Source organism: Pholcus phalangioides, unplaced genomic scaffold (assembly GCF_987345545.1).
Source record: "Pholcus phalangioides strain wild (caught in Gottingen) unplaced genomic scaffold, Ppha-v1.0 ptg000008l_1, whole genome shotgun sequence".
Lineage (NCBI taxonomy): Eukaryota > Metazoa > Arthropoda > Arachnida > Araneae > Pholcidae > Pholcus > Pholcus phalangioides.
This window is the reverse complement of record NW_028301601.1, coordinates 56,256,945-56,270,454: the sequence shown is the minus strand read 5'-3', so window position 1 is coordinate 56,270,454 and position 13,510 is coordinate 56,256,945. Positions and strand designations below refer to the sequence as shown.

The following is a 13,510-nucleotide window of genomic DNA, read 5'->3' as shown; positions in this document are numbered from 1 at the left end:
TAACAAGCCTCACACGGAAACAAACTTCACGGAAGGTTCACTATACGTACACACACATTCACATTCCGACATGTAACAATTCATTAGAAGTTCCGCAATATGGACAACGTGCATCTCTGGTTTGGTAGTCAAAGGGATTTGGATAACCTGCGGCCATATGCTACGACATACTACTATGTACTTACAAATACATATACATAAAATGCACAAATTTATATTAATATATTTTGAATCACAATGCTCTACCACTACTCAAATAACATCTTTGCTTCAAAGTGGCCATTTTATTGGTTCAACTCGCATAAAATATTCAAACGTTAGTGCTCCAAAACAGGTCACACACACTAGGTATTTACAATTATGTTTCCAACATCAATATTTGGGTAACTTTTTCCTTTTTAGGTATACTTTGCATCATATGTTGTAGTACTCACAGTACTATACAATATACAGCTTACGTCATTCAAGGTTGAATAAACGTGACTATAATTATAATCATACACAAAAGCACACAATTTAAAAATGTGTTTCGGATCTATACGAACTATGCGATCTACACGATACTATGCAATCTATACGTGGCAAACAACACACATTTTATCAAAATGATCATTTACTTTGCTGCAAATTCAACACACAAATATGTTCATATGATAATACTCATAAATAAGGTACACACACAATATGTAATTACAAATATGTTTCCACCATTTACTGGTTAAGTTATGTTTTTGTCTCTTACAATGTACACTACAAAATATGCAGCTTGCGTTGTTCAGTGCCGCTAACCTTGTCGGCGTGCCTCGTAGCTACATCAGTGCATAACTAAGCACAATTATCATGCGAAAAATAGTGTGTAATCATCTAACCTTTTTATTCTAAGGGCTATTTAATCTGCAGCCATATGTTCCAACCTTCACTGCGTGTGCCCATAGCTATACACAAAAGGTCCAATAATTTACAAGTATTTACAAGTATTACGACCATTTTAAAACGACTCAAACATCGCATAAATTATACGCAAGGTTCAATTTGTATGCCAAATATATTAGTGAATGTGTACCATGCTACCAATTATATACAAACAATGCACCTATTTACTATCATTTACAAGCTTCTAGTTATTTTGTTACCATGCAATTAGTTTCGTCACAAAACATTATGGTTATTATTTTTTTGTGTCAAAACGCATTAATTATAATTTGCTTGAATATACACACACACGCACATTGTATTCATACCTATAATACATCAATAGAACGCCCTACAAATGAGTTCGCACGTAAACAAAACGCAAATACAATTTACTCGTACCTTTTCAACCATAATTGAAACATCTACATATCTAGTACGCAAAATACGAATTACATAATTCTACAGCATTCATAATAGAACATACTATCAATTGAATCCACATACAGTTCATAATCCCAGCTAATGCATGTTGACTTACCATTTTCTGTTATTATATAGTTTAGGTTCTTGAGTGACAAAATTGTTCTATAAGCGATATTGCACATATACTCCATGTTTCTACATATTTCAATTTCAATACTCCAAATAGAGCTCCAGGTAACTTTTCATTATTTGCTTGTACAGAGCATACGTTTCTTTATTTCTGAACAAAGTAATGATGTCTTTCTTGGGTATGACTCTCGGTCTCTTTCTTCTTTCCAGTAAGGGCAGTAATATATATAATAATTACTCCTCGCTCGTCTTTCCCCCACAAAATATGCAAGAGTCTTCTTTCTTTTGCATCCAGCCTAGGTAGTAGCCGATGCTACCATGTTCCGTGTAGTGCTGGTTAATGAAAAGTTCCTTTTTATTCGTTTCGTGTTCACTGTCGGGAACAACGAGTACGTCGCTCTGCCTTTTTCCAAATTGTTCCATAAGCTCTGCCAATCTCTCATGTTCTCATTTTTTAACAGTTTTTATCTGTTTTTTGCTGTTCCTGGTGCTAGTATTGATTGGGTTTTTCATCGTAGCTTCTTTTGCCATTCTGTCGACTCTTTTGTTGCGGGTGTTGCCAGTATGGGCCCTCACCCAATGAAGCCTTACTTCTATTTGATTTGTAAGTTGTATGGCGTCTTTAATTATTTCCATGTTCCCCTATGAGATGCCAATGTCTGTAATGATGACATAGAATCTCTGTAAATGTTTAGGCTTTTAACATTTTTTGTTATTTCTCTCTTTATTACACACTTTATTGTCATAAGCTCTGAAAGGTATACAGTTGAGTGATTCGATAACCTGATTCTTTCAAAAAATCTCACATCATCTCGATAGTACGTATAGATGGTATAGGCAAAGTCTGTCCCACTCCCTGCTTCTGAACCATCTATGTTAGCAGACCAAAGTTTATCATCCGTCTCGGTTCTATCCCATATTAAGATCTTTCTTTCCCAAGGATTTGAAAAGCCCACCAATGCTTGAAATACGTCCTCGCCTCTTAAGATGTTTCCAATCATGATTTCTTTTCGCAATTTGCAAAACCGAAACAGTTTTTGCTGGGCTCTTGCATTATAAAACAGTGGCACGCATCCTGCTAAAACCTGTAAAGCATGCGAGGGCACAGTAGTATAACATTTTGTTACCACGATAAGGTCCTTGTTTTGTTTGGTTCAACTTTGATTCTATATATTTAACGTCCTTGAACCAAATTTCAGCTCCATAAATAATAAGTCGTGCAATGCAGCTCAGGTATATTTGTTTGATTAACGCGTCGCTTTCGCAATTCTTTTTAACTTCTGTGTTAGTCTGAAGCCTTTATCTTTAATCTCGTTGAGATGATTCATATGGCTTGTATTGTATAGTCAATTCTAATTTCTAGATATTTAATAAACATTGCGTGAGGAATACTAACGCCGTTGATTCTAATATGTGGGTACCTCCCCACCTCCTTACCCAGTTTATAGATCGCATGCAAGCATTTGTTATAGTTTAGGTCTTGTCCACATATCACTGTCAAAAGCCAAACTCTATGTAATATATCAATCGCATGATATTCTAAGAAATTGTAGTTAGTTGAAGAAATTGAAATGATCAAGTTATCAGCAAGGGATTGAATATCTTATTTCTGGTCCACATTAATTCCTAGCAATTCATTAATTATAGGCAACCACAACACTGGTTTCAGGGAAGACCTCTGGGAACCCCCCCCCCCCCCCCGTTATACTCTGTTGTGCCTTTCAATATCTTCCTATTTCGCAGAAAGTCAAAGGTTCATCGGGTATATTGGTACGCGTTTTCCTAAAAGAAGTTTTTTTTTATTCTGGACAGCTTTACAGAATTAAATGCATTTTTTACATCTAAGCTGATTAAACAGGTATACATGTTCTTTGTTTGTATATTCTGCTGAATAATTTCTATTATATGATAAAGAGCATCCATTGTGCTCTTTCCTTTTCTGAATCCAAATTGTTTATGGCTTGTTGAGTCATTGCTTTCCAGATGATTTACAAGTCTTTGTGTGATCAGTTTGTCCAATATTTTGCCCCAAACGGGGAGCAAACATATAGGACGATAGGCCTCAGGTCTTCCTAAGTCTTTCCTTTCTTTAGGGATATAGGCGATTTCAGCCACTTTCAATGCATCTGAAAAAAGTTGTCACCTAATGCCCTGGTTGAATATCTTCAGAAACCAAGTTTTGTCGCTGATGTACATCTCTCTTATTATTTCGAAAACAAGTCCATCATATCCTGGTGTTTCATTTCACTCATTATTTTATCCAGCTCAATAAGTGTAATTTCTTGTATGCCATCATTACTGGAAACAATTGATGTTAAATTGTCGTCATTGTATTTGTGCGTGCGGAAATGGTACACATCCAGCTCATCCAGTGTGTCGCCGTAGTTCGTGTCAGTGTTCCGTCATTCTTAAATACGCCAGACGTGATAGTTGACCTCTTTATTTTGTTCATTAGGATCCTATATGGGACGCCAAATGCGTCCTTCACCACAATCTTTTCTACATATTCTTGGATAGATTTCTTTTTCGTTCCGACTATTAACCTATTAAAATATTAAAACACATAAATTAAAGGCGTTTGTTTTTGGTAAGTTAACACGCCATTGTGGTGGTCGAGTGGCCATAGTGACGGACTATGGCACCACGATTCGAGACTTGAATGCGAGCCGATCTCCCCGATTAAAATTCTTGACGCACAGAGCATCAGACCTACAAAAGTGCAATTATTCAATCATCACACTTCACTCATAATTAGAAATATTGACGACAGATTGCAGCACTACACATAACAAGAATTTTACAGAAACAAACTTCTTGTTAGGTTCACAACACATTCACGTACTGCTTCCAACATGTCCCGGTCTTTAACAACGTGTTAAAATCTCTTTATTCAGACACAGCGGCGGACCATGATCTGGTTAGAAGGAGGAGGAAGAGCAGATAACATTAGAATTACGGAAACGGTAATTATTAACCGCAAAGCTTTTTTTACACATATTACAAGCTACTTTTACAAAAGATACACTTTGGAGAAGCTCGTCGTCGTCGTATGTTATCTAACTGGTTTGGCGTTTACATGGATCTATGCACTACTGCATTGCATTAGCTGATGCAATGTCGATCGACGAGAAGAATCTTCATTTTTCATGATTCTACCCATGGACAGGAATCCAGCCCTGAGACAGTGTAGATTCTCGACATTTTTGGTTTCTTGACACTATAAATTCACTATAGAGTGGACTCATCACCCCCCCCCCCCCCACCAAAGATTCCAGCCTGGGGGGGGGGGCAAGCTGGATGATGATGGAAGCCGACAATGTTGCCAGATTTCATGCTTTCGACAGAACAAAAAAATAATTCTACAATTGGTAAGCAGATAAAATCTAAGCCCCTTGAGTACTTCGCACGCACGAAATTGAAACCGCAGAAAAAGGAAGTTTCTGCCAGAAGTTTATAAGAAATTTTATTACTCTACTTATGAGTGCCGTTGATATTTCGACCAAATGCACATTTTCATTCAGTGCACATTCCAAGATCGGCATCAAAAGTTGTCTTACTTATGTATGTAGGTATGTTTTACATTACTCACGATTGCGACTATTCAGTTTTTCCATCCCATGCCTGCAATATTTTTGCAGGTTTCACACAAGCATACCATATTCTTCTTAGTGGAAATTGAGCAACAAATTACGAGAGCTGGAAACGTAATAGTCAAATCTATTTTTAAAGTAACAAAACACGGGATTAGTCTTTATTATAGAAAGTCCGTTTATCCAAAATTCCAAAAAAAAATTGTTACGTGGACAAAGGTCTATTGCACAAGTAAGTCAATGAGACTAAATAGATGCTGTTTTAACAATTTTCGGTAAAGAACAAATGATTTATGTTGAATTTTTTCCCATTGCATTCAAAATTATTGCAATCTATCGTTCTAGTGTTAATTTGGTTAAGTTGATTAATTAACGCATTTATCCATTTCAATCTTTACAGAGAATAATCGATAGATATCGGTTCTCATAGAAGTCATATATATATATATAGTCCATCAAACAGACCAACTAAAAAAAACACCAATGGCAACATCCAACAGTCTCCGTGCTTTGCTTCTCGTGTTGGCAACTCTTTACTGCTGTGGAACAGCTTATTCTGCGGCAATACGGTAAGAAATCATATACGTAAGAAAATTGTGTTGTAATATCATATCCCCGGAGGCATAATTAACGTAATTAGATACATGTCATGATGGGGTTTTTTTATATATATATATATACTTTAGCCAATTAAAATGGTATTATAAGTCTTTCAACATTTTCTTTCGATATTCAACGAGTTATTCCCAATGAAAAAAATTAGAATTATCTATTGTTTTATCTAATTGCGAAAGGCTATTAATACTACAGAGAAAATCGGCATGAACTATACAAATACAACGCCACAACAGGCAAAATGCCCAACAAGGGGGCTGAGAAAAAGATGCCTATAACAAATATTGATGCCATATATTTCAAAAATTCAGCAACCCAATTAAAAGTGCAATTTAATGATCCCAAACTCAATACATGCAACTATGTATAGCCGTTTCTTAATTTTCCACAGGAAAAATTATGCGAATTATCAATTAAATCTAAACTATAGGAAGTGGATCAAGATACATTACATGATTCCACTCATTAATGGATTTTAGATAGGGATGTTACGATAGTTTTGTAGAAAACCCTTACTAATTAAACCAAAATTCTATAATAAATTTCCTTGATTCCCCGTAATTGGCAACATTTATTTAGATTTATCTCTTTTAATGAGGTTCTTTTAATGTGAATTAATTACATTTATAACAATGTTATGAAAAATTCCTATTATACCATGTTATGTTGTTATCGATATTTTTATCTCGAGTATGTTTATCAAATATATAATTTATCCTTATTAACTTTGCGAATGGTTTCAGAAATATTTTTGGCTTTTCTTTAGGAAAATATTTAGCTGCTACTGTATCTTTTTTTCTGATCTGGATATTGAAATGAACATTATTTTCATAAGGATTTCGATATGGCTTATAATTCAATTAATCTATGTAAACATAGAAACAAACTTTACGTCAGGTTGCACTACACGTACACGCACATTCCCGCATGTACCGATTCGTTGGGGGGTTCCGCGGGGGGGGGGATGCATGTGTGGTGTAGCAGTAGTAGGTAGGGGCTCGGGATCCATGATGGTCTTAAGTCAGCCACCTCGTTGGGCAATTTGCCTGTTGTGGCATTGTATTTGTATTTGTATTTGTATTTGTATTATCAAAAACTCAATTTTGAGTTCTTCATATCATTAATATTTATTAATGGAGGCAATAGTTTCTTTTAAATATTTATAGAACTTGCTTTGCTAATGGTGATATGAGGCTTTATGTTAGGCGTCCCGTCCTTTCAGATTTTGAGGGCCAAGTTCGAACTTCCTATGAAGGTCGCGGGCCACCACACCGAGTCATACTGCGGTATTTAGAATCATAATGTGGAATCCAGATTTACAAGGACATAATAATATGCAGGAGCATCTTGATGGATTAGCTGAACACTGCCCCGAGTAAAAACAGAGGCCGAAATAACTGAATAATTTTATTTGTTCCAAGACCATTTCTTTCATCGATTCTGGAAATATTTTCTGAGTGATTATTTCTTTTACTGATTATGAAAGTATTTTACGTGATTCCGATACAATTTCTTCCACTAATTCTGAAAAATCATTTTTTCAAAATTTTCTGAAGTGATTTTTTTCGCTCTAATTCCTAAATTATTTGTTTCAGTAATTTTGGAATTGATTATTTATCAATTGTGAATTTTTATCAATTCTGAAACGGTTTCTTTCGCTACCTCTAAATTTATTTTTTATAATATAAGAATTTTCATGAACTCTGAAATTAATTAATTCTTTTTGAGTAATTCTGAAATAATTTCTTTCACTAAATCTAAAATTGTTTTTCACCCACAAATTTGGAAATAAATATAAACAAGTTGTATATATATAGGTAACAGGGAGTTAGCATTTTACTAGCGAACCATTGATTCTAGAGATATACACCAGTTGATATATCTCTAGATATATTTACGTCCAGTTAGAAAAAAAACTTAAAATAAAGTGTACTCAGATGTGTCATTCATATTTTAAGGAGTTATGTAATATTAAAATTAAATATAAATTAACTGTTTATACGAACACACTGTTTCCAAAAACTCAATTAAAAAGTTGTTGCCCTGTCTATCGTGATGCCAACAAAAAAAATTCGAAGTTTCCAAATACAATATTCACTGAGAAATTCAAATTCCAAAAAAATGGAGTAAAGTTGAGAATAAACAGCGTTAAATGCGGGAAAAACTGTGTTCGTATAAAAAGATTTTTTTTTTATTTTAATACTATATAACCATTTGAAAAATGAATGAAGGAAGTCGCATTTTACAGTAGAACCTCTCAATAACGGACATCCATGGAACCGAAAATTTTGTCTGTTAACGGGAATGTCCGTTACGGGATATTCCACTGCAGAATGATCGGGTTTTTTTTTATTATCGGCGAGAGAGAAGTAAGGTTGATAACTTACTTGGTGAAACGTTCTGGAATCAACGGGTGCCGTAGAAATTCCCAATTTTTCTGATTCGATTAGCTCTAATTTCGATTAAAAAAAAGGTAAAAATTTCCATTACTTTCCTTTCAAAACGCCACATTTCCAAAATTTTGAATGTAGATAACTGACTTGAATATTGATCACGAAGAAAGTATAATATTTGAATAATCTTATACCACTCCCTTATGCTACCTGTGTTTTGGACTATTTTATACTTTTGTAAAGCAGTCAATTTCAGAAAGAAAGTATTTTTTTAGTGGAAGTGGAAACGTTCCCTTTTGAAAAGCTCCTCATTTGTGCTTCTGGAAAATAAATGCAACTATTTTGAAGACGTTTATTTTGTTTTTCTCCGTAAAAACGAAATGATGAGATTTTTCCGAGATGTTTCATCACATCCTAGTCACATATTGACCAGACATAACATTATTTTCTTTTAGTTTCCCTTTTGGTCAAATTTCCATTTATATCGTATAGCATTCGCTTGAGTGTGTGTGAACTTCAAACCAGCTAAATTCTACAACGAAATTCCTGATATGTACCCATGAAATAACTTAATGTTTGGTTTTTTTTCAACGTTCTTGTCTGCTTAAAAACGTGAAAATTTGTGATCACCATAATTGTTTGAAATTTTGGTAAATCAGGTTTTTTTTTTCCCATCACAGTCAATAAAGAAAAGTCACGATTTCAAGTACAATAAATGGAAATTAATAACACTATTGCACTTGTAGTGCTGTCCACACGATGGCGCTGGCGTATCTTCCCAGCTTGTATAATTATTAGTCTATTTTCTGCTGGTGGCATCACAACAGAAATCGGGAGTCAAAGGCGTCTGGCTCGGTTTGTTGATGGTTGATGTTGTCTCACTCACCGACGCGCGTGTCTGCGTCTCATCATGCACGGGCCACATTTTCCTCTACCAGCATCCCCGTTTGTATTGTGTAAATATTATCCGTTGTAAATAAAGTGTAAATATATCAACTAAAGATTGGCGACATCGGACGTGAAGCAAAAGAAACCACCATGGCAGAGGTGAGTGCCGTAGTTATACCGCCATTCAACGTGCGTGATGTATCGTTATGGTTCGTGATGTGTGAAAGCACTTTCGAGTTAGCCGCTCCGAAACCGATAACAGAGTCAAAAACAAAATACAACTACATCGTTGCAAATCTTCCTCCAGATAACGCATCTCTAGTACGAGACATTCTCATGAACCCGCCAACTTCGGAGCCATACGAAAAACTAAAGCACGAACTAGTCGCACGTTGCAGTGAATCCTCGTCTACACAGCTTAAGAAACTTCTCGCTTGTGAGCCATTAGGAGATCGGAAACCGTCTGACATTCTCCGTGAATTAAAACGAAGAGCGGAATCTTTCAGCGTTTCGGACGAACTATTGACAGAACTCTTCCTGCAACAACTACCCAAATCTACTCGATCTATACTCGCTGTCGTGAGCCCACTAACCCTTGACAAAACGGCTGAGCTGGCCGACAAGATCCAAGAAGCAAGCCCACCTCATGTAGACGCCGTGAACAAAAGTCAACAATCGGACACGATCGCACAACTCCAAGAAGAGATCGCCCAACTACGCCGCGAACTGAAAACAGTTTTGCGTGTGCGTTCCCGTAGTGTTTCGCGCTCGCGTTTCCCCCGTTCAAAGAGATCAACATCACCACCTACGTTGCCGGATAGGCAATTTTGTTGGTACCATAAGACATTTGGCAATCAAGCCAGAAGGTGCACTTCACCATGCAGGTTTACAAAAAACGACGAAGGCGGAGAGTAGTAGCGACATGCTCCCTGCCAACGACATCTCGTCGCTTATTCGTAGCCGATCGAAGCACCAACATTTCATTCCTTGTAGACACTGGATCTGACGTTTCAATACTCCCAGCGTGCAGCACTGACAAACGTCAACCACTTCTCCAACTTTCCGCTGCAAATTCGTCTCCAATAAACGTCTATGGTGAGCGAACAGTCACTTTAGATTTTAAACTCAGCAGAGTCTTCCGGTGGACTTTCCTCTTGGCCGCGGTACCGAAACCGATTCTTGGAGCCGATTTCTTGTATAACTTCAATTTGCTTCCGGACTTACGACGACGATGCCTCCTCGACATGCGGACGAAACTTACTGCAAACTGTCAACTAAAGAAGTCAGAAGTGCACTCAATCAAACTTTTCGACGGTGACTCAACTTATCAAAGCCTGCTCAGCAACTCTTCGCTGAACTCCAAACCATGCTGTGAGCATATCATCGAGACAACAGGTAGGCCAATTTTTGCTAAAGCTCGCCGGCTCTCTCCAGAAAAGTTATCTTGCGCCAAAAAGCAATTTCTGGACATGCAAAAACAAGGATTATGTCGGCCATCAAACAGTGCATGGGCCAGTCCAATTCATATGGTCAAGAAACCTAATGGTGCGTGGCGTATCTGCGGTGATTACCGTCAGCTAAATAAGATCACCACACCAGACAGATATCCCATTCCTCATATCCATGACCTAACCCACATGCTTCATGGGACTGCAATATACTCGACCATCGACCTCGTCTCGGCGTATCAACAAATTCCAGTGGCAGAAGCTGACGTGCCCAAGACTGCCGTCATCACGCCTTTCGGGCTTTATGAATTTCCTTTCATGCCCTACGGACTTTGCAATGCCGCCCAGACATTTCAGAGGTACATCGACCAAGTGTTGGCTGGTCTCAGTTTTTCAGCGGGATACATAGATGACATCCTCATCGCATCAGCGAACTCTGAACAGCATAAACAGCACCTGGACATAATTTTCAAACGACTGGCCGAACATGGTCTAAAGATCAACTCTCTGAAGTGCAAATTCTTCCAAGATGAAGTCACATTTCTCGGACACAGAATATCATCAAAAGGAATTTCTCCTCTTCATGATAAAGTGAAGGCGATAAAAGATTTCCCAAGACCGGCAACCATCCAAGAACTTCGACGTTTTCTAGGAATGTTGAATTTTTATCGGAGATTCCTTCCTGGGTTAGCAGAAACACAAGCTCCACTATGTTTATATCTTCAAGAAAAAGCCAAAAGCAACGCGAAGATTGAGTGGACGGAAACATCAAATCAAGCTTTCGTAGATTGCAAGAAAAAACTCATTTCTGCAACCCTTCTTGCTTTTCCACATCCATCGGCCGAACTCTCTATCATGGTAGATGCATCCAATACAGCAATCGGTGCTTGCCTACAACAGCTTGTCAACTCGCACTGGCAACCTCTCGCTTTCTACTCCAGGAAGCTTATCAAAGCTGAGATGAATTATAGCGCTTACGACAGAGAGCTATTAGCAGCATATGCGGCAGTGAAGCAGTTTCAACACATGATCGAAGGGAAACATTTCATCCTCTACACCGACCATAAACCCTTGACATTTGCATTTCGTCAAAAGCCTCACAAGACATCTCCCAGACAAACACGACATCTTGACTTCATTGGACAGCATACCACCGACATACGTCACGTATCAGGCGTACAGAACCTAGTCTCTGATGCTCTTTCTAGAATACAAGCCATTGCATGCCCTCCATCAATAGACTATTCCAAGATCGCAGCAGCTCAAGCGACCGACAGTGAACTTGACTCTCTCAAGCATTCCTCCTCTTTAAAACTCAACATCTGCAATTTAGTTGGTATAGACAAACCACTCTGGTGTGACACATCCTGCAATCGAGTACGCCCATATATACCGAATACTCTTCGAAGACACGTTTTCGATGTTCTTCACAATCTATGCCACCCAGGCATCAAAGCAACAACACGTCTTGTCTGCGATCGCTTTGTATGGCCTTCAATTCGGAAAGACTGCACCACCTGGACTCGATGTTGTGTGCCTTGCCAAAAGTCAAAGGTGCACAAACATACTGTTTCCGCTCCAGGAAAAATAGAAATGCCAGATGCTCGTTTCAAGCACGTTCACATCGATATCATTGGTCCACTTCCGTCATCCCAAGATTACACATATTGCCTCACCTGCATCGATCGATTCAGCCGTTGGATCGAAGTTTTACCGATGAAGGACATGACAGCAGCCACTGTTGCTTCAACATTCTATTCTGGTTGGATCAGTCGTTTCGGAACCCCAGAGAAAATAACAACAGACCAAGGTCGACAGTTCGAAAGCTTCATCTTTCACGAACTCACCAAACTCCTTGGCATTCAGCACATCAGGACGACACCTTACCATCCTCAAGCTAACGGGATGATAGAAAGAGTTCATCGACAACTGAAAGCAGCTCTGATAGCTAGGTCAAACATGAACTGGGTGAACACACTTCCAACAGTCCTGTTAGGGCTACGATCCTGCTACAAAGAAGACCTCAAAGCCACACCAGCACAATTCGTATACGGCACAGAGCTCAGATTGCCTGGCGATCTAATCACCAACAGTAGTAACAGCATACCGTGTCCCACAGAATTTGTCTCCATTCTAAGGGACCAGATGCAGCAGCTACAACCAACTCCTGCAACGGCGCATGGTGAAAAGAGACTGTACATACATTCGGAACTGAAGAACACCACCCACGTCTTCCTGCGGTCAGACACAGTAAAACGAGCTCTCGTCCCCACTTACAACGGACCGTACGAAGTGCTGAAACGTGGTGAGAAGACATTTTGCCTTCTCATAAAAGGAAAACCTTCCATGGTATCGGTCGACAGGTTAAAACCTGCCTTTCTGCTCACCGGCAGTGTGCCTCAGCTAACCAACAAAAACACAGATGTATCCGTGCCAAAAACTTGCTCCGTCGTTCCGAAAAGCATCCTAAAAAAGACAACGACCAGCAAAAATATTTGGAAAAACCGTCTACGTTCATCGAAGCACGTGACTTTTAAACTTTAATTCTTTCTCTTCTGTCCTCGTCCTTCGGACTGCGAGGGGGGTACTGTAGTGCTGTCCACACGATGGCGCTGGCGTATCTTCCCAGCTTGTATAATTATTAGTCTATTTTCTGCTGGTGGCATCACAACAGAAATCGGGAGTCAAAGGCGTCTGGCTCGGTTTGTTGATGGTTGATGTTGTCTCACTCACCGACGCGCGTGTCTGCGTCTCATCATGCACGGGCCACATTTTCCTCTACCAGCATCCCCGTTTGTATTGTGTAAATATTATCCGTTGTAAATAAAGTGTAAATATATCAACTAAACACTTATAATAGTGTGTATTAATAGAGTTATTATTATTAGTAACTCTATTCTTGTGTTTTACACTAAAATGAATGCATATATTAATTTCAGAATTAATAGAGGAATCAATTTCAGAATTAATAGAGGAATCAATTTCAGAATTAATAAAGGAATCAATTTCAGAATTATTAAAGGAATCAATTTCAGAAATAATTAGTTTCAAAAATAATTAGTTTCAAAAATATAATTTCAGAATTAATAAATTAAGAATTAATTTCAGA

General features: G+C 38.1%; 1 protein-coding gene across 1 annotated transcript in view; it reads left to right on the top strand.

Moving 5' to 3' along the window:
• LOC149084568 (diuretic hormone class 2-like) overlaps window positions 1–13,510 on the top strand; it is a 96,619-nt gene that overhangs the window by 67,695 nt on the left and 15,414 nt on the right. Inside the window, exon 2 of the mRNA XM_089235499.1 lies at window positions 5,458–5,626. Within this exon, the coding sequence (XP_089091625.1) occupies window positions 5,541–5,626 (86 nt within the window). The 5' untranslated portion in view covers window positions 5,458–5,540. The remainder of the gene's footprint in view (window positions 1–5,457; window positions 5,627–13,510) is intronic.